We start from the raw sequence: 24,606 nt of genomic DNA on the forward strand, positions 1-24,606 counted from the left end.
TCAACAAATGGTGTTGGGAAAACTGGGTAGCCACATGCAAAAAAATGAAAGTAGACCCTTACCTTACACCATACACAAAAATTAACTCAAAATAGATTAAAGACTTGAATGTAAGACCTGAAACTATGAAACTTCTAGAAGAAAACATAGGCAGTATACTCTTTGACATAGGTCTTAGCAACATATTTTCAAGCACCATGTCTGAGCGGGCAAGAGAAACAATAGAAAAAATAAACAAATGGGACTACATCAAACTAAAAAGCTTCTGCACAGCAAAAGAAACCATCAACAAAATGAAAAGACAGTCTAACAATTGGGAGAACATATTTGTAAACCATTACATCTGATAAGGGGTTAATCTCCAAAATATATAAAGAACTCATGCATCTCAACAACAAAAAAACTAACAACCCAATTAAAAAATGGGCAAAAGACCTGAACAGACATTTCTCCAAAGAAGATATACAGATGGCCAACAGACACATGAAAAGATGTTCAAAATCATTAACTATCAGGGAAATGCAAATCAAAACTACAATGAGATAACACCTCACACCCGTCAGAATCGCTATAATTAACAAGTCAGGAAACAACATGTGTTGGAGAGGATGTGGAGAGAAGGGAACTTGCATACACTGCTGATGGGAGTGCAAACTGGTGCAGCCACTATGGAAAACAGTACGGAGATTCCTCAAAAAATCAAGGACAGAACTACCATATGATCTAGCTATTCCACTGCTGGGTATTTATCCAAAGAACTTGAAAACACCAATGCGTAAAGATACATGCACCCCTGTGTTCATTGCAGCGTTATTCACAATAGCAAAAATTTGGAAGCAACCTAAATGCCCATCAAGGGATGAATGGACAAAGAAGATGTGGTATATATACACAATGGAATACTACTCAGCCATAAGAAATGATGAAATCCAGCCATTTGTGACAACATGGATGGACATTGAGGGTATTATGCAAAGTGAAATAAGTCAGAGGGAGAAGGTCAGATACCGTATGATTCCCTTCATTAAGTAGTAGATAATAACAACAACAAACAAAGACATAGAGACAGAGATTGGATTGGTTACCAGAGGGGAAGGGGGGAGGGAAGAAGGCGAAAGGGATAATTCGCCACATGTGTGTGTGGTGATGGGTTGTAATTAGTATTTGGGTGGTGAACGTGATGTAATCTATGCAGAAATAAAAGTATAATGATGTACACCTGAAATTTATACAATGTTATAAACCAATGTTACTGCAAAAAACAAAAAATTAAAAAAAAAAAAAAAGAATCCCAGTCTAGTGTTTAATGAATTGGATTCCACCATGGAAAGAGCTTCATGCCAAGTGCTCCTTCCCCAAGGGAGGGAAAGTTGCCTTTTGTCGGGGTGCCTTTGACCAGTGAGGAGCAAATGACTGGACATTCATGAATTACATTCATATTATAGGTGCAAAAACCACATGTGGCTTCATGTAGAAGTAATGTAGTTTTGTATTCTCAAAAAAAAAAAATTAAAAGTCGTGGACCCTTAGAGACAAAGAACAGACTGTTTGCCATTTATGTGACATGACTAAGACCAGCTAAACACAGCAAACATGTATTGAGGGCTTTCTATGCACCAGGCATGTGCTAAATTCATTGTTTTCTGTTAAAAATATTGTCCACTAATGTTAAAACCTAACAAGGTTTACAAGAGATTACACAAGATAATGGAGGAGAACTCCCTTCTGATTGGAGGACCTCAGGGAGCAAGCAATTCAGCTATTAATTGAGCTCCTTCTAAGAATGAGACATCATGTATACAAAAGGTGCTCAACTAGGAATCTGCACAGGTGTTTGTATTTGCACCTTCATGATCTCTCTGTCTCTCTCTGTCTCCCCGTCTCTCTCTGTCTCTCTGTCTCCCTCTCTCTCTCTCTTTCTCTCTCTCTTCATCTTTCTTTCTGTCTCTCTATGACTCTGTCTCTCTCCCCAACATGCAGAAAGACCTGATTCATAAAACACAAAGCACTCACAAAGAGAAACATAACGTGATAAAAATAATGTCATGATAATAATAAATATGATAGATTCCTTAAACCTGCCTCACAAGTGGAAGATACTAGGTAGACACGGAGCAGGGAAATAGCTAGGGATCTCAGACAAACATCTCAGAACAAGTGAAGGACTATGGATGGAGCTATTTCACGAAGCACTGGCAGAAAGGTGTGTTTTGCTTCCCCTAGACCATGATCTGCCATCTCAGCTTCCTCTGTGTCAAGTATTTTCATTCCAGCGTTGTTGGATCAGTATGGAAATGTACGCATGAAGAATTAGTATACTGTGGATATTCTGGTCTTCTCTATCTTTGTTTATGAGCAGAAAAACATCTTTACATTTCAGAACTTAAAACCCCCTTTATCGATAGTAGTATAAATAACGCAAGAATCACAAAATTTTTCTTAACAGGAATCTATCCAGACTTTGTAGATGACCAAGATCAAACATGCGCTGTAAACCAAGAACACTATAGAATCATTTTCATGGTCTCTGAGGCTTTGGCTAAACATATACAATCTGGAGATATTTAAAGGAAAAAAAGGGTCAAACTGAAACAAAATAGCAACTAGCTTTGAAGCATCTTCTCGATGCCATCAAATTCACCACATTATGTCAGAGTTCTGTCTCCAAACCCCTTGATCTCATAACTCGAACTGAGCTGCTGAAACCTGGCCTGCCTGGGTCTGCCAGAGCATCATCCTCACATTACGGAGCCATTTTGAATCTCACATAAATTCCTGGAAGGATGGTGGTTCCATAAAAGGCTTTAGCTTTAACTGTTGAAGTAATCATTTTTGGTGTATCACAAACACGTGCTTTTTTTTTTTTTTTTTTTTTTTTTTTTTTTTTTTTTGTGAGGAGATCAGCCCTGAGCTAACATCCGCCAATCCTCCTCTTTTTTCGCTGAGGAAGACGGCCCTGGGCTAACATCTGTGCCTATCTTCCTCCACTTTATATGGGACGCCACCACAGCATGGCTCACCAAGCAGTGCGTCGGTGCGCGCCCGGGATCCGAACCAGCGAACCCCGGGCCGCTGCAGCGGAGCGCGCGCACTTAACCGCTTGCGCCACCAGGCCGGCCCCCACAAACACGTGCTTTTTGACGAAAGAGAACATCCATAAAACATCTTTTTGCGAATATATTTTTAACAATTATAAGATTAAACTCATTGCTTCTGTTTAATTTCAATTAGTTCATTGCAGTTAAACTCACTTGATACAAAGATTGAACTCACACTTTATCAAAACCCACCCTTCAGCTTCTTAAACTGTTGATTCAATGCAAAAGGAACGTCAGAAAATGACATTTGAAGTACTGCTTTCTTTTAGGGAAAAGAAATAAAGGATCCTTTTGGTTTTAGAAGTTCTGCCGTGATATATTCTGATTTTAGAAGACATTGTTTTCATCTCTGAAATGTTGGGTCTTAGACTTCGCTTTCAAACTTTGCTGGCCACAAGTGAAACTAACCTGCGCAGGTCCCCTCTGTGCATGCCACCCGGGGCTCCAACCCTCTGTGCACTACCTGTGGGGTCCTGCCAGTCAGCTGCACTCAGGCCCCTTGGGAGGGGGGTCAGGAGCCTTCGCTAGTTGACCACTCTAAGGACACTGGGAACAGAGCTGGAGAAACTCTTTCTCATCCTAAATCTGCAAGAAAACCCAAGTGGTGGTAGATGCCTTCCAACCACACCCTTCTGTTCTACTCACCTTGGAGCTGGCGGCCCTTGTACAAATCTCTTGTTTTGGTTGGGTGGGCCCTGGCTGTGTTATCACATTTTGGCTGTTCATACCTACGAGGAGGGGAAGGAAAGAGAAAACAGCGGGTTTGAGACTCTGAATTGGGTGTTTTCTTCCATTTCTCGCATGTTCACATAGGAGTGCACTTCCCTGGCCTACAGCACGTACTGTGGCACCTCTCTCCCACTTCGGATTTACGACCTTCTGTGACCTTTGCAACAATTTAATATAGTAAGCTTGTTTTTTACAGTCAATAGAAGAAGCAAATTGCATAAGGCTCTGTGTCTCAATCCAGTTTCTGAAGCAACTCTTGTGCAGTAGCTGCAGGACGCCCACACTTCCCCACCTCCATCTATTACAGGATCTTGATACAGTTCAGAGCGGGGAGGGGTTTGGGGAGGAGAAATGTGAAAGGACACCCCCACCCCGCTACCCGCCGTGTGTAAGTGAGGGCAGTGGGCATGGCCATGCAATCGCTCCCCTCAGGAGAGAAGGCAAGTTCTCAGAAAGAACCTCAGAATTTTCGATTTCTATATTACTCAGACTAACAAATTCTCAGTCCAATTCATGAAGCTACAAAAGTTTGTCTCAGTGTTAAAAAAAAAAAAAAAAAAGCTCCTGTCTGGCCCCATGTTGAGTCAATAGAAAACCGCAGAGAAATCCTGACTGGGGTGGAGTCCTGACGCCAAGCAGGCCGGTGACCGTGGTGGCCAATGGTTACTTCCACTTGTGAAAGCAGGCACTTCCGTGATTCCAGAATTGATGATGATTCTAGATTGGTCTCCCTGACGGGTTTCAGATCCGGGCCCAGGTGAACAGCCTGTAAACGTCCCCAGTGGGACGTTCCTTCAACAGTTCTTTATAAAAGATCCTTTGGTCCAGGCACTAGGTGTCAGAGACACAGCAGAGACCTACAGGGGGGTAGAACCACCCCAGCCTAGTGGGAGACCGACAGTTAAATGGAACCTGCCTCCAGAGCACCTAATGTAGTCAGAGAGGTCAGAAAAGATACTTGGAAAATGTGAACGACAAATCAGAGCCGGTCAGGAGGGGGTGCAGGTGGAATGTTCTGAATCCAGAGGCCTGCTGGTTCTCAGGGAGTGAACAGGCTTCCCCTGAGTCCTCCTCCTCTCTTTCTGCCCTATTTTCCTTTTTCACTCTCTAAGAAAGGGACGCAAGATCATATTTACTTCATGCGGATCATTTCAGATTCTTACTTTTCATTATTTCTTGTTTTCCCACCATAGAAAACAAAAGAAAATGAGATTGCTCCCTGAAAGGATATTTTTTTAGTGTTCTCCCACTGGCGCCCAGAGAGCAGGGGCCAGTCCTAGAGGGATGGGTCCAGCCCGGCTGTAACAGATCCTGGCAACCACGGGCTCCTCCGGCCGCTCGCGCCCTGAATAGCCTCATTGATACCAGAAAACTTAACACCCCACTCACACAAACTTAATATGTCTTTCTGAAATGCTGTTTTTGAAATTAGAGCCCCTGACACACTCCGACAAACACTTAAGCTATCACGTTTTAAACAAAAGCCATTAACTCCTATTCTTTTGAAATGCCGTGGGGCTCAGCACAGATGGCAGAGAAACTATGGTCACAAGAAGGTGCGCACGGGGCACAAGGACCCGTTACCCCACCAGGGCATCTTCTCTCCCACCTGGGGCTGCAACAGGTAGATGGGGCCAAAGTTCACCAAGAGAAGATGCGTAAGGGAAGCCGGCTGATGAGGGGACTGCTGAGCTCTCATTTCTACTTATGCGTGTTAAATTTGGAGAACTTGGGCACACTCTCAGGGCTGAAATCTTCACTTCAGGCTGTAGGTCAGCGTCTGCAGAGTTAGAAGAGGTTGGAATTGATGCCTATCTTGGCACTGACATCCTTCACAGCCAACAGCCATTGAAATGTGAGCTGCAAAAAGACAAGCCAACATCCCAGCACCTGATCCATTAGGTAGAAGCCAATGATGGGATTTCCAGTGGAAAACAAAGTGCCCGTCCATTCTCAGGGCCACCTTGTTTCTGAGAATGTCAGAGAGCACACTTCGGCACAGCCACAGGCTGCTCCGTCATGTTAGAAAGTTGAACTGTTAATAGCATCTCTGTGTGGAGCCTCCAAAATGCTTAGGAGTCAACGCTCATGTCCTTCACATGGTTGATAAGACATCGTATCATTTCCAGTCCCCCATTCTGAGTGGTTTAACTTGGAAGCAACCTAGAAGCTAGCCATGCTGGATGGTCACTCTGGTTTGGTTCCAAATTTGGGTTGGTATCCTAGCACCAATGCTGGCATAAAAAGATATATTTAAACGGTAATGTCCTGCTCCTTTTAAAGAATACTGTGAGATGCTGTAATTGGCAGGAATGGCAATCTCAAGAAATAAAGTTAATGCCTTTGAAGTCTCAAATAAAAACATGCAAATTCGTTATTGATATCCATCGGCATTCTTTTCAGTAGTGTTTATTTTAACTTATTTGTATAAGAAAAAAACAAACATCTCTTGACTGTCTGGTTGCCCATCAGATGCCAGGGTCTCTGCCAGGGAGAAATGCGATTTTGTGCTCACGTGGCCACGTGCACATGGCCGGAGAGGAGATGGGCTCTGCAGCCAGGGAACAGGGGCTGCCCTAAATCAAGGTAAGAACAGCCTGCAGTCTGATGGCAGATGAATAAGCCCTTCACCAGCCATCGAGAAAGGGAAAGAGAAATCTCTGTGTTCTGGGCCCTAGTGTAGTAGCTGGCAATCAGCCTGAGCCACGTCTAATCTGATAGCCCATTCCTACTCTCCCCACTGGGAATCGGTGGCCAGGTTGGAACCTGCCCCTCTCCTCCCAGCTCCTGCTCTACCGTGCGTGGTGCGGGCTCACACAGGTGCTGGGCTCCAGGCCACAGGGAGCTATAAACTGCGGCCAAGATGTCAATTTTGACACAAAAACGCAAGGGAACCACGGGGTCCACCTCCTATTTCTACTTGGATGATCATCCCAACTGGAAATTCTGCACTGGAAGGGAGCTACTCTCTGCCTCGGGTAGGCAAAACAGTGTGTGTTTACTGCCCTGGGCACAAGTCTACGACAAAATGCACGCTTTTTAATTATCTTGCATGCTAACACGAAGAGAAGAGAGCTAGCTTATAATGACAATGCATTTTATATTTATGGCTTCTTATCTTTGTTGGCTTTTTAAATTATTCTTCCCCATCAGAAGATATAAATATAGAGGATGACTGAGGAAAACAAAACTTGAACTATCTACCCAAATATAAATCAAAACTATAAAGTCTCTCCCTGGAACTGCTTATTTCAGAATATCAATAAGAAAATAGCATTTATGCAACAGAGGGTGTTTAGTAATGCAGAAGACTCTGCAACATTGCTGCTCAATCACAGTAGAATCAGCGGTAGATGAGGGCCTGTGAAGCTGGCCCTAGCTAATCAGATATCCTTTAACGTTGACGATTTTGACTCATTTCCTGATATCCATGCCTCCCTAGAGATCAGGTTAAACCAATTCCATTTTTCTTGCCCATGATGGCTTTAGCCACGGCCCTTCCCCCGCCAGCAGAGGCCTGGTCATGGGATGACTTTCTGGCCAAGTAGAGAGAGGGGAAGTCCACCGAGCACTGAGGGTCAGTAGAGAGGGTTTCCTTGCTGTCAAAAAGAGTGACAACATACGTTGTCATGGCTGCAGATGATGCTTCTAGAAACCACGACAGGAACGAGCCACAGAGCGAGCCAGTAAGTTGAAGACGGCAGAGCAGAGAGAACAAAAGTGGCTTATTAAAATTATGTCCTGGAACTGCTGAAATAATATGGACTTCCCTTCGCCTTCGAACCTGGTGAGTTGGTGAATTTCGGGGCTGGCTGAGGGTGAAGACTTTCCGTACCCACAGTGGAGAGCAGTGCGCTGTCGAGAATGTTTGCTCTCTGACATCCTCAAGCACAGTATAAAGCCCCCGAGAAAGGGGACCTTCTCTCCTTATTCAACACCACATCCTCAGTCCTTAGAACGCTGCTTGGAGATCACTGACAATAGAATTTGTGACGGATGAAGGAATGAATGAATGAAGGAAGGAATCAGTGAGATAAAAATACAGCAGGAGTCTAAGGGGCTTCTCCATTGGGTTCAATTTAATGCTGTTTCTTGAAATTCAAACAAGAGAGTTATTCCCTCTTGTAGGCAAAAATAGGGAAGATGAGAACTTGATGCTTTTCCCCTGGCATGAAATCCCAATAAAGTCCAGGCAGAATGAAATCAGGACGGACGGAGGGGAGAGGTTATGATGTTTCTTGCCCCATCGTAATGTAAAACCATCCACAGGTTCTTTAGGGATAACATTATAAATGCTGAGCTCATCATTTCAGAGCCCATTTGAGGAGTTGTGGTTTTGACAGCTTAAGGATTTTTTTTGGCCAGTGCTAAGAAACATCTGGCAGCGACACTTGGCCCCTGTTCTAGAGGCGAGGCTGAGGGGCCGGCATGGCCGTGGAGCAAGCCCCGGGCTGGGGAACAAGCGCCCCCGCTTAAATACACACGAAACAAGCCAGAATTTTACATACGCAGAATTACTGTTTCCCAAAAAACGTTTCTTAGAAAACAGCACTCCGTATAACCAAAAAACAATTTCTCATACCAAAACTCTGAAAAGATTTACATCCTCTTCAAGCCTCACAGAGCACACTTGTTTGACGACCTCTCGTCACAGCCCTGCAGAAGCTGAACCTCCGCCGCTGGAACACCCTCGCCGGGGGCTGGAGGCTGCTCACTGGCTGCAGCCGTGAGCGCCATGTGGAGGGCGTGTGTCTGCGCAGCGCGGCCGCCACAGGGGACGCGCCGCCACGAAGGACCAGCTTTAGCACCACCGTGTTATTGCGATTTCCAGAGCAGGGCTCCCAGGAGACTGGTTTCATTGAAGGAGCCAGACGGCGGACCAGGTGTGTCTGGACTTCATCGTGACGAAGTGTTTATGAGCTGGTGTCTGTCCTTCCTGCTCCTGCAATCACATTGGCATGTCTTCTCCTCTGAATGCCACACTCATAGTCACACTTGAAAAAGAGGGGGAAATCATCTAGGAATTGTCAAAACGCTCAAGCCCAGACGCTAGAGATGACATCAGTGGCTAAATTTGATAACACTTGAGAGATGTTTTGTTCTATTTGTAAACTATTTTTATATAAATCTATGAAAAATCAAAGGTCAATTCATATAACAGAAAGCTGCAAAAACGTCTTCCCTCCCATTTACACTGTTTCCACGAACAAATAGCACGCATTCTGCAGGTGCTACTGTGAAATTATTTGCCTTGGTCAGACTCACACCAAACACGAGTAAGCTGCTCTGTATCTTGGGCCCTCGAGTAACTTCTCCTCTCGCCTTTAGCACATTCGCGTTTTTTTTTGAAGTGGTAATTTCAGGACACAAATATTTTTATGTTACACAAAGCCATTTAGGGCAATCAGTCCTTTCCGCTTGTGGCATGTGAGGCTGCTTTGCCAACCCCAGGAACAGAAGGGAGCTGCAGCTGACACTTGGCACTCTCTGAGTGCCCGCACAGCTGCAGACGCCAGAGCCACCTCGCACAGCTCCACCTGCATGCAGAACAGCAGGAGCAAACGTCGCCTCAAAATGTCAGCCCTCAGGGTTCTCATGCTGTCGATCGTACAGTCAGCTCCTGGTCGCTGTCAGGGAACCGTTTCCTCTACTTTCCGATGGCCAAAGCCATCCATCTCTGCAGGCACCCTGCACAGAGAGTGGGGCCAGGTCTACACTGTCCCAGCAAGGTCTGTGGGTGTGGGTATCCATGCCAGTGGAAACTGGAGGGCTCTGCCTTGCCAGGTTTCCCACCCCACGCCTCCCCCACCCCCGAGAACGGCTTTACCTGGTGGACGTGCCAGGGATGGGCCGTCCAGTGTCCACCAGGACGCACCAGCAGTAGCCCGTGGAGGGGTGGCACTGCACCGGCTTGTAGAGGCCGCCATGAGCGCACTCAGGGATCACCACGTTGTCGTTCTTGGGCTGCCTGGCCTCTTCCAGCGCCGACTGCTGCTCCTGGTCACACGAGGACACTGGAGTGAGAAGGAGACAGATGTGAGCACGCAGCCCGTAGCTAGTCACCACAGAGCCCACGGAGAGATGCAACGGATAAGGCGCAGGAGCCTGGGAGGAGAAAGGGGCACCGGCTGCCAAAACGGAGAAAGGAGAGAGAAAGGGGCCAGAAGCACGGGCATCCCTTTCTCAGTGTGTCCGAGGCTCCTGCTGCCACTTCTCTGTCAACGGTGAGAGCCGGCGGTCATCGTGGACACACAATCTACCAGTAGATCTGACGCCCCATGGATTCTCGGTCATGTGACAGCCAGGCGCCGGGGCAGACACCTAATGAGTCCTGTCGACCCTCCTGCCACTTTCCCAATATGCTGTCAGTCACCGTTCATACCCACCAGGAGGGGACCCAGAAGAACATCCACTCCCCCGGCCTCCACCTCCCCAGGTCTGGCTGAGGCTGAGTCCCAGCAGAGAAGGCTCTTGGTGTCTAAAATGCGATCAACCCCACACAGCTGGAATCTCAGCTGCAGTGCTTCTTAGAGAGGCTAAGTTACTGGAAATTAGTGAAGAAGAAGAATGGGTATTCTCATTCAGTTCTGTGTGCCAGGCATTGTGCTATGTAAGTTCTGAAACTCGTTCACATAAAAACAAAATAATTACTTAAAAAAATTCCAGTACCAGGCATTGCAGCATATAGAGGCTTATCTCTTTTTGTGTTAACACACTCAGTTTCTCCTTTGTATTTAGACAGGATCTAACTTATATCCATCTTCTGCCGCAAATAGTTAAACTGAGAATGCCTTAGAACGTGTGTGTATTTAGGCAGCCTGAAAGAAGCACGTTCTCAATATAAAAGCACAGTGGGACATCTGGATACTCTCCCAAATTGTAGCCCCAACCAAGGAGAGAACAGGTGAAATATACACTCACAACACCCACTCCAAATGCCCAAGATCCTTGAGATAAAGGTTATTGGCTGGCGTCCTCACCACAGAAGAGAAATGGATGATCCATGATGACCAGTACGAAACAGGGAGCTATGCTTCCACATCCATCACCCACCCTCCACTGAGGAATCTCACCAACTCCACCAAATCCACTCATCCTTGCACACAAGACAATAGATAGCTGTGGATCACTTGTGCAAGTTCCAGAGTAAAACTGCAAATTTACAGAAGCTCATTTTTAGAGCAGGACTGCTCACGCCAAAGTCCTCCCTCCCTCTCTCTCTATAAATAATATGTATAATATAACCTATATTTAATATATAGATTATCTAATTTATCTTCTGTTGGCGAATATAGCTTGTTGTATAAAGGAGCCTGTGTACTGCGTGTGCGCACACACTCTGCAGGGTTCTTTTACAAACGAGCTATAGGACACAATTGATGGTTAACTACTGAAAACACACAAATAAAAAAGAAACTCGAAACTCAGCTGAAAAATCAAAAAGAAATGAAGATAAGAGTTTGTTAAAAGTGTGATTCGAATCAATAGAGAAAAGGTTCTGCTCTTCTGTCTCTTTTCCTTTTAATTAAATGTTCCCAGAACCTTCAACAACACTCAGGTTGGATAAGACGCTGTGCCTGACAGTTAATTCAGGTGCAAACGCCGCGGCTGTGCTGCTGTGCAGTTTGGAGCTTGTGGCATCTGTCTTTGCCCGAGGCCCCAAGGCCCTGTGAGAAAGCAGGCCCTCCAGGGTTAGAGATCCCGCCGGGCACGAGAGCCCCTCAAGGCCACCCTCTGGGTCTACATCTGGAACGCGACCCGTGGCTCCTTCACAGAGGGCTCTCCCCTCAGTGGGTGTCTAGGCCACAATTAAGCTCAACGTGTAAGAAACTCTTGTGGGTACAGTGAGGATTCTGGATGGAACCAGACAGGTGAGGGACAGGGCATCACTTCACAGACCTCCCCCCACCCACTGTTAATAAAAATCAGGACAACAATGTGAGTCTGCGGCCACGTTTTTAGTCTTAGGTTGCAAGCACCAAGGCCATTTGTAAGCATTTTTCAAACATTTTTATTGAAATTGGTGCTGGACCAGGATAATCATTTTCTACTTCTTTCAATTTTGTCACCAACTTTTATTTAAAGTGTTGCTGAACCAAAGGGGTGAAAATCCTACAGGCCCAGCTTATTTTTGAGTGTATTTAAACCAGTCTTAGATCATGAGCACAGTGCGGTATATAAGAAAAGTGTAATGACAGAAGTGAATATGCAATAAATTTCTAGAAATGACCATGAGACTGACTTGCTGTTAATGATAAGCAAGGCCTTATCTAACAACATCTAACACTTGGGGAACAAGACAGTGACTATTTATTTAGTGTTCCATGTGCTAGCCCTGCACTGAACTTATTTCACGGGTTTTCTCATTTCTCATGACATCCCCTTTGACAGAGGAGAATTCGGAGGCACGGATGGGTCACCAGGGCAAGGCTGTGCAGTGAGCAAGGGGCTGCCTGAGAACTCAAATCCAGAGCCATCTGACCTGGAAGCACACCTGCTTGACAGGCTGTACTGCTCCCGCAGGTGCCCCGCTGCTTCAGGGCAGATTAATGCACACGCCTTCCATCTGACGCTGAGTTAAATAAGCTCTAAACATTAGCCAATGCCGTGAGCTATTCATACTCTTCAGCATCATTCTGAACAAAAGAAGGTCACCACCTGAAAGCAGTAGAAGCCGTTACCTGCCCACACTAATCACAGTGAAATGAGTCCACTCGACTCAGTCCTCCTTGGATGGTAACGAAGTTGAGTCAAATACAATAAGGTGGAGAATACTTCATTCTTCACTAGAAATCCACGTATGGTTTAAAATATAATTTAAAATACATTCAGCACGTAATATTCCAAATGTTCCTGTTCTGGAAACTTCCAGCCTAAATACATGGCATTAAAAATTAACACTGGCAAATTAAATCTCCCTCCTCACTCATTTATAAGAATGCCAAATTTGGGCCCTTGTTTGAATTTCATCTTTGGAGTGGGGTTTCTCTGGGTGTGGCCTCCGCACCACTGAACCAGAGTCATCCCAAATGAGCATCCCACCATGCAACCACTCACCCTCTGACTCCAGGAGGCTGGGAGATTAAGTTTTATCCATTAAACCAGAAAGCCGCTGAGTCTCAGAGATGGCAGGGCCCTCGGTCAGCCCTCTCATTTCGTGGAGGAGCTACGGGGAACTAAGCCTGCTGTTCACGGTCAGACACTCGGCAAATAACAGAGCAGTCCTTGACCCCAGGCCCACACGTCCGAGGACACGCTCTCTCCCTCACCTTGAGCTGTATTTTGGGATCTAAAAATTACATTCTTTTGCTTTCACATTTCTCCTTATAAAGGAAAAGAAAAAGCCAATACATTGGATGAATATATTTGAAATAAAATCTTTACAGCACTTTTCTGCTTATCAAGATTTTTCCATAAATTATGTTTCAGCCTGCTTATAGTTTAAAGATATTTTATGACCATAAATGTGACTTCAAACAGGTGGAAAACAGCACCAGGCTGAGAAAGAGCGCACTTCTGTGTCAATGCCGCCACAGCTGGAGCTGGGCGGAGTGGCACTGGGGGGGTGATGGTGCCTGACTCAGATCATGTCAGAAGAACTGAGGGAGGTTAGATATGCAGAGTGGGGCATATAGACCGTGTTTTATGATTGTTAGCTATTATTTTCACTATGTTTCCAGTGCTGAAACAGTGACTGGCATATAACAGTCACTCGATAAATTTATTTTGAGATAATAAATTGTAGTTATGACAATAATAGTTAGGAAATCATCGATATTTTAGCTTCTGTAATAACTCCATTTACAATATGAGGATCACCATATATGAAATTTTGTGATTAGTCCATCTACTGACTATATTACCAAATGCTATTAGATCTTTTTGAAGCATATAATTTCTGCATATGTACTGGAAGAACATAGAAATAAAGGTTACCTTTTAGATTCTCCCATGTTCCTACTCAGAAAGGACTAACAGTGACTTCCCTACTATGGGTTCCTGGGGTGACTTCAGCCTCCTGGAACAACAGATGAGGAAGATAGAAGCTAAATTGTTCTGGCTGTCCAGGTCGACATTTTTTTTTTTTTTTTTTCTGAGGAAGATTCGCCTTGAGCTAACATCTGTTCCCAATCTTCCTCTTCTTGTATGTGAACTGCCACGACAGCATGGACACTGACAGACGAGAGGTGTAGGTCTGCACCCGGGAACCAAACCCAGGGCCACCGAAGTGGACCACGCTGAACTTAACCACTAGGCCACTGGGGCTGGCCCAGGTCAACATTTTGTAGGAAGATCTCAGAGCCCACAGATCATTCAAATCTCATGTAGGTGCTAAATCGTTTCCATGAGCAAGAGAGGAAGGAAGATATTGGCCCTTGAGCACACAGCACGCATTCCCGTTCCTAATAGCGGGAGCTCTCATTCCTGTTGTGGGAACCACCTCTGCGCTCTCAGCTCAGGCTGCAGAGAAGCAGGCAGTGCACCCAGCTGTGGCCTCTTAATGCTCTCTCAGGATGTGAACGTTGAGGAGGCTGGCAATGGGTTCTCTGTGAGTGTCCGGACCACAGGAGCCCACTCGAGGACACTGAGCTGTCTGAGCTGCCCTCTGCTCTGCAAGGCCTCCATGTATTTCCAGTTGTTCCCTGTGGCTTTCGTTACCCAAAATCAGATTTTGGGGGTCTATAAGTTAAGAACCTAAAATAACAAAGTTGTGATTATAAGACAGTCCAACATTAGGATTAGGCATTTGGTTTTCAGCAACAGTAATTAATACTCTATTGATTTGGTGCACCCAACAAATATTGGTTGCAGAACCCGTCTGCCTCAGGCACTGTTCTGGGTGCTGGAAAGATCACCCATGTAGGCAATTTGTAAATGCACAGTTTACCTCTAATACATAAAAATAACCAATGGCCACTGCGTTTTCTTATAACGTCACCACCCAATTCCTTTAAAATTTCATTTTGATTGTTTCCTACAAGTTCTGCACTATCTTGTACACTCTAGATTTTGGTCAGCACATAGATAGATACATAAATAAAACCCTTGCATTCGATGGACACCTCAAACAGCTTTCCCTCCAGCTGTACCTTGGAAACCGGCATGAAATAAAAATGACAGTGATTCCTATTTCTTTCTGAATCACCGGATAAGTGACTTGAGATTGTGTGAAGGAACTAAGGAAGACAGGGGCTGAGCTAAATGTGTTCAGGGGCAACTGGCTGTTGCTCTTGAGAAGCCCTCAAAGCAGTTAGCCCATCACTAAATGGAATTACGTGGTGGGAGGACCCGCTGAGGGTGAGGGCTGCTCTTCCGACAGGCGCTCCTGGAAGACACACTGCTCCCTCCATTGCTCACTGGCCCCTCTTCAAAAATGTTATTAGTGAACAGAATTTATGGTGTGATTATCTGGGCACAAAATACTTTTCATGCACTATCCAAGGACATACTGTATCTATAGAAATGGTTGTGGAAAATACTTGAAATGTCCCTTTTGAGGATTTTATGTCATATTTGAGGGCTCATTATAAGCAAAATAGGATTGATTAAGGCAACGATCTCTTAAAATTTGCCAAGAATGTTGTAAAATTAGACAATATTCTAGCCAAGTCAGAAGAAATTTCCTGTTTGTTTGTATAAACATCTTGGCTGATTCAAATTGCTAACTTAGGCAACTTTTTTTGGTAAACCTGGCTCCGTGTGGGGAATTCAAGCTTATTGGAGAAATGAGGCAATTATGTTTTCTTTTAGTAAGGGCCAAAATGAAGGAAGAAGATCTTCTTTAGACAAACTCAGGATGGCCCTTGGCGGGGCTGAACAGGGCATGAGTTACACATCTGAGAGTCGCCCTCTTCTCTAAGACAGCCCAGCTCCCAGGGGAAGTGACCACTCATTTCTGCACCAGGTCCCGAGATAAGCAAAAGGAAGAAATTCCTCTTCCAGGGTTCTCTCTGGCACAGACACCCCTTGTTCCATAAAGCACGTTCATCACACCTATGAAAGGAGATGAACGGGGACAAAACTCACAGGAAGTCATATTTCACTGCAATACCAGAAGCTTCCAATCATCGAGATACACACGAACATGACCTCAGGAGGAACCCAAGAGGACAGATCTCAATGGCAGTTTAGAAAAATGTCAGTGAGGCCCCATAACGTATTAGCAAAGGGACAGGAACAGGCGAATTGTTAGTCAAATAAAGACAAGAGCAATGGTGGTGGAAATAAGGAAGCAGAGAAGGAAAGAGAGACTGTTCAAAGGAATGTGACGAAGTTGATGTCCAGACTGCTGAGGGCCCGAAAGCAGGACCTGGAGGCAGACAGGCCTCTGATGGGCTGGATCTGCCAGGGTCATGGAGGGGATCAGAGCTGCAGTTTAGAAATAATGATATTATTAAAAGTTAGGTTTGAATCCACTCCAAGAGAATGACCATCAATGGAGAAAAAGAAAGTTTGGGATTCTGGAAATAATTCAGCAAGAAAATGAAATAATTAATGCTAACAAAATTCAAGGTGTAATATCCATTTTATTATATTAGACAAAAATATTTCAGTTTTCTTTCCCACTCAGAAGGGCTTTAACTACGTAATTTTCTCTTATACATCTTATACCAGATGTTGAGGAGTTAATGTATGAAGGAAGAATTGAAAAAGAAGAGAATAGAAGGAATTTTAATATGACGGCATTGAAGGGCCAAGGAATGTAAGATGTGTCGAAAGAAGCCACTGAATCTATCCAAGAGGAGCCGCCCAGAGAGAGACCCCATTGGAGAAACATGCCGTGGGAAAACGAGTAGTCAAGACGTTATTTAGAATTGATGATTGGGTTGAATAAAGATTTTTTTCTAATAAAAGAGCCCTGAATATACTTCGAAGTGGACAAAGAAAAACAAGCCTTTGGAATAAATCAGGTTCCTGTTCCCGCAGAATTAGGAAGAGAATGGGAAACTCCCAGAGCAGTCATCAGAGATGGGACAGCTTTTCAGAGCCACTATCACGTCACAGGAGGAGATCAAGTCCTGGACCAGGAATCAGGCTCTGCCTGCTTCTCTCAGTCACTGAATTATTAGCCTGATGAACTCCAGCAAAATTGAAGCTCACAGATTCAGTATCCTCATCCACGCCCATCCTGCTGCCTTGCAGACTCACTGTGTGATTGATGAGAATAACATATACAGTGATAGAGTTCTACACAAAGTATCATTAATATTGAGCAAAACTTTTACATAACCTGTTAGGCATAGAGTCATAAAGAGTAAAAATTCCTATAAAGACAGACATGAGTCATAACTCAAAAGAAAACTTCAGATATATTCGATATCATACATGTAGACTTTTTTAAAAATCACATAATCAGCATCAGAATGGGGAAATACTAGATTTTTCTATTAATTCATGGATACATGCTCATGCTCCATGGTCCTAAATCCCTGGCCTACCAAGTAAAAATATATAAAAATGCCTCAAGTAGTTGACAAGAATTGAAATGGATCATCAGATTTTGGCTACAAGTTCTGCATTTTTTATGTCTGGTAATAGAGGTATCTACTCAAATTTTCAACATTGTATACATATAAATTTATCATGCCACCAAACCTCAACATTCCTTACAAAAGAATAGTCTTCCACTCAGTGTATGAAATCCACTCTCGCTCAAGCCACTGACTTTACAGCAATCTGGATGTTTCTGCTCCTGCCAGAGCATAACTGATGCCCCTGCTGGTACTTGAATCCCTAAGGAAGTGTGTTAACGCTTCAACATAATTACGATGGTTGCATGTATATTCTTCCATAGCTGGTTCTATTTAAGCTTTTCTAGTTCCAAGCAGTTGTGTCTACGCCTTCTCTACTCTAAGAGCTTGTGGATGCTAATAGCGCAGACACTTGCTCTCCTGGGCTACACACCCCATTTTGAGCAGAATTCTGAGAAGTAATTAGCATTCTGGAGAGAGTCTGCCTCAGTATTTTTTCATTAAAGTATTAGACTAGAAACATGAGTACAATTCTAATTTGCTTCTACAAATTTTAAGTTCTACAATCACATAACAACTCTGTATTTTTAGAAAGCTACCTCTGTAAATTTGGTAGAACGTCCATTAAAAAAATATAGGTTTATTTCCCAAACTAGCAATAGATTTCTTATATGATTACAAGGTGTCTTGACAGTTTGTTCAAATAATCTGACAACCAAAGGGAATTTAGATTATAACAAATGGCTGCCAGATATTTATGAACTTAAAGTAAAAACTCTTAAGTGATGATCTCATTAAATGTAGGCTACATGGTTTTATGATGATGATAACGGAAGCATTTTCATCAGAAGCAATAACAAATCACATCCATTCTTAAAAAAATAAAGGTCTTTGGTTAGATTTAGCCATATTTCAACAAGATGCATGCTGAGTACGTAAGTTTTTTTGTAACCTTTTTGTTAGGTCACCTTCTTGAGAGCTTTGCATTAATATTTTATTGTTCACTTTCCAACAGGTACGGAATACTGAGAAGCTTTTAAAAAAACAAGAATACTTGAAACTGTGTATTTGCCCATCTCCATGTCCACTACCATAGACAGAGAATTCTGATGCCAGCAGCTCGTCATGAGGTGCTCATCACTTCTTCTAGATCAGTTTTAGTTTGTTCTACACTTAGTCACCTGTACACATTGCAAGGACTCCCCTCCTGGTCTCAATTCTCCACACCGGGTTTGCTGCTGTTGTTTGTGATGTCAGGGAGTGTTGCTTGGCTGTTGGTTGGTTGTTATTGTTACTTGTTACAGGAAGCTGTGTCCTTTTCTCCACATAATAATCTGCTCTTGGAACGTTTTGTTTTCCCAGACATACCTCGTTTTTAAAGAATTGCATAAAATTGCTATTGAACCACAGCCAATGCCTTAAGAGTTCTTCAGAAATTATCACAGTTATTGACGGGGTGTCTGGATATTACCCCAAGAGTCCTCACCCATCATGTTCACATTAATTCATGTCTGATTTATACTGACAGATTCTATTTTCTAGATGCACTCTCATCTTATTATTTATTTCTATGTTGAGTCATGAAGAGGCAATTAAGCAAATTTAATTTCCAAACTCAAAGAGTTTTTATTTAATCCTCTAGTAATGCTTCCAAAAATTTGGCAGGCTGCACAGTGTGAAATGGAGAAGATGAATCAAGAAGGAAGAAAGAGAGTCAAGCCTCATTTCAGCCCGACCTGTCCACGGCTTCAGAAGAGTCATGTAAATATTGGGAACCCCCGTCAAATGGGCGTCACACCTGTCTAACTGGCTCCTGAGATTGGCAGGAGGAGCTAACGGAATAACGTATGCGTGCACTTACAAAGAGGATCAAGTGTCTTGCAAAATTGAAGAGACTATCCAAAATACTAAAATTCTTCAGTAATTCTTTTAGACATTATAACAACATTATACCCTAAATGCAAATGTTTTCAGTTACGGTGAAACTATGTATATGTAAAAAGAATCTAAAGCATCTACAAAGAAAAACACTGCTAGAATTAATAAGTGAGTATAGCAAGGTCTCAAGATATAAAGTCAATACACAAAAATCACCTGTATTTCTACATACAAGCAATGAACAACTGGAAAATTAACATTTTTAAATGGCATTTGCAGTAACATCAAAACACAAAATACTTAAGAATAAATTCATGAAAAAATGTGCAAGACATTGAAAACTAAAAAGCACTGCTGAGAAAAATTGAAGGAAATCTATATAAATGGAGAGAGATACATCATGTTAATGGATTAGAAGACTCCCTCATGTATAATGTGAATTCTCCCCAAACTGATCTGTGGATTCAACATAATTGCTATCAAAATCCGAGGAAGCTCTTTTGTAAAAATTGACATTTTGGGTTTAAAATGTATATGGAAATGCAAGACCTAAAATATCCAAAGCACTCTTCCAAAGAACAAAGTTGGAGGACTAATATTACCTTATTTGAAAAGTTATTATAAAGCTGCTTATCTAGACAGTATGTTATTGGAATAAGGATAGTTACATAGATTAATGGGAAAAAATAAAGAGTTCATAAATAGACACAAAAATATATGTTCACTCGATATTTAACAAGGCACCAAAGCAATTCAATGAGCCTTTTAAACAGTGATTCTACAACAACGGAATGTCTATATACCAATAAAAAAATAAAGCCTAACTCACAACACATACATTTATTTGAGATGAATTAGAGATCTAAACACAAAAGCCAAACATATGAAGCCTCTAAAGAAAATATGGAAGATGATCTTTGTGACATTGGGTTAGACAAAGATTTTTAGGGCAGACACAGAAGACACTAACTGAAAAAGAAAAATTTGGTGAACTGAACTCTACTAAATTTTAAAACTGGTACTCACAAAAAGACACCATGAAGAAAGTGAAAAGGTGAGCCATAGACCAGAGAAAATGCCCCTCATGCATCTATCTGACAAAGATTTAGTTTATATAAATACCTCCTACATATCAACAAAAAAGAAAAATAATCCAATTTAAATTGGGTGAAGATTTAAACAGACACTTCAAAATGAGAGATATATGATCGAACCATAAGCACTTGAGAAAACTGCCTGGCACCATTAGTCATCAGAAAAATGCAAATTAAAACCACAAGGAGATACCACTGCCTGCCTACTGGAGTGGCCCCAGTTAAAAACACCAGCAACGCCAAATGCTGGTAAGGCTGTGCAACAGCTGGGGCCCTCTTTACACGAGTGTGAAATGATACGACCCCTTCAAAAATCTTCTCTTAGGTATTTCCCCAAGAGTAATTAAAGTGTACATTCACAAAAGGACTAGTGCAAAGTGTACATGGCAGCTTTATCTATAATAGCCCAACCTGGAAGCAACTAGAATGTCCATTAACCAGAAAATGCACAAATTGAGGTATATGCATACAACATACAATTATGCACATAATTACAGAGATAAACGAGTAATACATATAACCAACAAGGATGAATCTCAAAACTATCATAACGAGCAAAAAACACTGAAAGGGGTATATACTGCTGTATATCCTTTACATGAAACTCTAGCCCTGGTAGAAGTAACAGAGTGGTGGAAATCAAAACAGGAGTTGCCTTCAAGGAGGCATTGACTGGGAAGGAGCCTGAGGGAGCTTGCCCAAGGGATGGACACATTCTCTGTCATGTGTAATGTGCAGTTACAGGGGATACCTGTAACTATCAGGTTACTATCAGATAGTAACCATCAGATACTATCAAGCTCATCTCACTGTGTATAATATTCCCAGTACACAAATCGAGATCCAAATGAGTATTAAAAAGCTTTTTTAGTGAGAATAAGATAGGAATTCTAAGAGATGAGAAAATATCGGCCTCATCTTAATTGGCAACATTTTCTTTCTTTTTTGTTACATCTTATGATGGACAGGATCTCAGATTTAAAGATGTACAAAACCATATGTAAAAGTCCATGGTCCCTTCCCAGAAAATAGCACTTAACGAATGGTGAGTCTTTTCTTTCTTTTATTCCAACAGGACTTGTTGTTCCATTATCTATCCACTCTGCTAAACAAACAGTTTTTACCATGAAATGTGCTGTAAAGACCAGGATGTGGGCATCTACACTCCCAGTTTGACTTTAGATACATATAAGACTTGCTTTGTCCCTAACAACGCTGTGGGGCCTGCAAGTCCTGACTTAATTGGCTAAAGACGGTTTTCATGAGGAAGAATGACTAAGACCACCAGAATGTGTTGAATCTGCTTATGTCTCGTGTACAAAGATCTCCAATTAAGGCTGGAGTGAATCTGCTCCATAAGAACATCTAACTTAGAAGCCATCTTCACGTCCAGGTGAATCTGTTAAACAAACAATTCCGTGAGTCCATCCATCCTCCTCGATCTCCTCCCAGCTTCCCAGGTGTAATTCTTAGTGTCCTGCTTAAATTTCCTCAGCTGGCCTGGAATCTTGTGACTATTGGCTGGGCCGCCTCCCAGATTTTCACAGGCCTGCTGCACTGCTCTGACATGCGTGGACTGGAGTTTGTTTACCTTTGATGGCCTCTGCCAACTCCCAATTACCACTGCAACCACAACCTGGAAGGCTCGGAAATGTATTATTTCCTTAACTGGTGCTCACACTCTGCAGGGCCCTCAAGGCCCTCCCTACTCCTCCAGTGTCTCCACTGGAGACATATTACATACAGAGTATGTAATTCAGGATAATGACATACTCATTTCCAGGAGTAAATAGATGACACTGTTAGGCCAATCCTCCCTCTCTCCCTATCTCTATCCTATCTCTATCCCTATCTCCCTCCCTCTCCCAAAAACCTGCACGGTTTTTGCAGCTCTCCCTACTTTGTCAGGGTGTCTTCCCTATTCTGTGACTTTGGGCTCAAGCATGTGACCCACACGGCTTGTGGGATGTCTGCAGGCATGAGGCAAGCTGGGGCTCCACATCCGAGTGTGGGTGTGGACCTGCTTTCCTGAACCTCTGCTTTAGCTACGAGAAGAACAGTCCCCAGTTTCCAACTCATGGGAGGAGGACGAGAGACAAATGGAGCTGACCCAGACCCAGAGGCAGCTTAAAGCCTCCCGGCAGAGCCCAGCCAAGATCAACAGACGCATGAGAAATGAACATGTCATTAATTGCCGCTGACATCCTGGGGCTATTTGTTATGAAGCAGTAGCCATCTGATACAAGTCACTCTATTGTAGGCTTCAGAGGGCAAACCAACATCTTCTATTTTCTTTGCATCTCCTTTTAGTATTTTCAGAATTCTCTCAGAAAACACTCCTAATTAAACCACCAAATATCTTGCTTCTCCAGGCATTTCGGCGCATTCCCTTACAGTACAAGACCCTTGCCTGTAACGTGCATATGTGTAATTACATGTTCATGGAACAGACCTACGCTCAACAAACACCGTGTATAAGGCTCTGAGCTACCTATGAGGAGCAGGGCTGCAGGGGGGGTCCATGGCAACATATGCACCTGTGGGCAGCAGGGGCCAGATGGGAGCGTGGGGGGGTCCTGAGCCAGGTTAAGGGATTTCCACAAGTATGGAAAACCATGGAAGGGTTTTTAAAGGTGCTACAATCAAGTTTGTGCTCTAAAAACCCTGGTAGCAAGCTTTTAGAGAAAGGAGCAGTTCAAGACTCTGTCTTCAGTCCCTACAAGGGATAGTGGGAGCCTGAGTAGTCCAAGGCTACAGGATACATATAGTATAAAACAACAAACACCACAGACACTAATAAACCTGGATAAAAACACATAAGTAACTTAGCGCAAGAAATTAAACTAAGAGCCAAATTAAAGGTGTAGACCACGTTCTTCAGTGGCCAGGGGTCCCCAGTTCCCGTCTGGAGGCACTCCAGTCATGTGTATATAACCTTGTCAGGATACTGAGTCAATGACGAGCCTTACACCTCTGTTCTACTTGTTTTAAAATGTATATAAATGCTACTGTGGTTCATAAAATGTAAATTATTCTTTAATACTGGATACATAATTACTCTGTGAGATTATATATTGTTTCATTGGTGGATACTAAAAGTTTAACTGCTACATATAAGGGAGGTCTGTGAAGTATTTTGAGGTTTAAAAAGGATGTCACATATAAAAATATTTCAGGGATAAAATAATAAACAGTTTGTTCAGTAGGATCCCACTTATAAAAAGTGTATGTGTTTCATGCTTAAAAAGAGATTGGAGTTGGAAAATTGATAACATTGAGTGGGTATATATGACTACACGCTTTTCTTGTATTAACTTCTTAATTGCACATGGATTCTGTGAGGTGGGATCATTGTCATCATTTTACAAATGCAGAGACTGGATCAGAGAAGGTGAGTCACTTCCCAATCTAGGCCATCAGGTAACGAGTGCCAGAGATAGAATTTGAACTGAGCCATCCTGGCCCCAAAGTCCTGGCAATAATTTGCATTTCTAACAAGTTTCCAGATAATGATGAAGCCATGCATATATTTTTACCTGTCCCAGATTTCAACATATGGGTTTTCATTTTTTCTTAGAATTGATTACTTAATTTTTACACATGTTGTCTTCATCAGTCATGGAATTTCTTGCGGTTTGTTTTTTAATTAAAAAGCACTTAGATGATCAAAGAAGACAAAAAAAAAATAAAGTAAAAAGAAGTGACCCCTTAGAATCTGATTCTCTAGAAATGGCAAATTGGGAAGGGGGAGACTTTGAAATTTGTAGTTTTAATGGAACATAATTATCCACATGTCCACTTTGAGTAAAAGACAAAACCAGGATTCCTGATGCTAAGGCTTTGCCCATAAGTGGCACATATTTATGATGAGCTGTATAATGTAATTCCAAAGGAACATTTTTAAGACTGGCTTTTTAATACAGGAGTATTGCTATAGTTTTTACAGGCATTGTAGGCCTGGAACTCAGCTTTCTGCAAACTCTCCTTTGATCTTGGTAATTACATAACTAGGTATATATATTGCCATTATGTATTTTCCAAGTGAGGAAATGGAGGATCCAGAAAGCTTTATATCTCACTCAAGATCGCAGAGCTAGGAACAACTGAGTGGGAATTCACACTCACACTAGGGGCAAATAAATGCACGTCCTAACCACGGTGTCCCTGCCTCTCACTACCGTTGAAAGTCGAGCACCAGCCCTCTCTAGGAACACTCACAAAATGGTGAACAGATGATATGGGGAGCTCACATTCCAACTTGTATTTCCCAAAAATAAAGATTTGGATGCAATTCACGGATCCAGTTTCTTTGGAAAGAAAATAGTGATCACGGAT

General features: G+C 42.9%; 1 protein-coding gene across 1 annotated transcript in view; it reads right to left on the minus strand.

The window, feature by feature from the left end:
• Positions 1 to 24,606, minus strand: part of SMOC2 (SPARC related modular calcium binding 2) — a 179,658-nt gene that overhangs the window by 46,700 nt on the left and 108,352 nt on the right. Inside the window, exons 8-9 of the mRNA XM_058534294.1 lie at positions 9,655 to 9,841; positions 3,744 to 3,826 (exon numbers count right to left, since the gene is read on the minus strand). Coding sequence (XP_058390277.1) covers positions 3,744 to 3,826; positions 9,655 to 9,841 — 270 coding nt within the window. The remainder of the gene's footprint in view (positions 1 to 3,743; positions 3,827 to 9,654; positions 9,842 to 24,606) is intronic.

Source organism: Diceros bicornis, chromosome 39 (assembly GCF_020826845.1).
Source record: "Diceros bicornis minor isolate mBicDic1 chromosome 39, mDicBic1.mat.cur, whole genome shotgun sequence".
Taxonomy (NCBI): domain Eukaryota; kingdom Metazoa; phylum Chordata; class Mammalia; order Perissodactyla; family Rhinocerotidae; genus Diceros; species Diceros bicornis.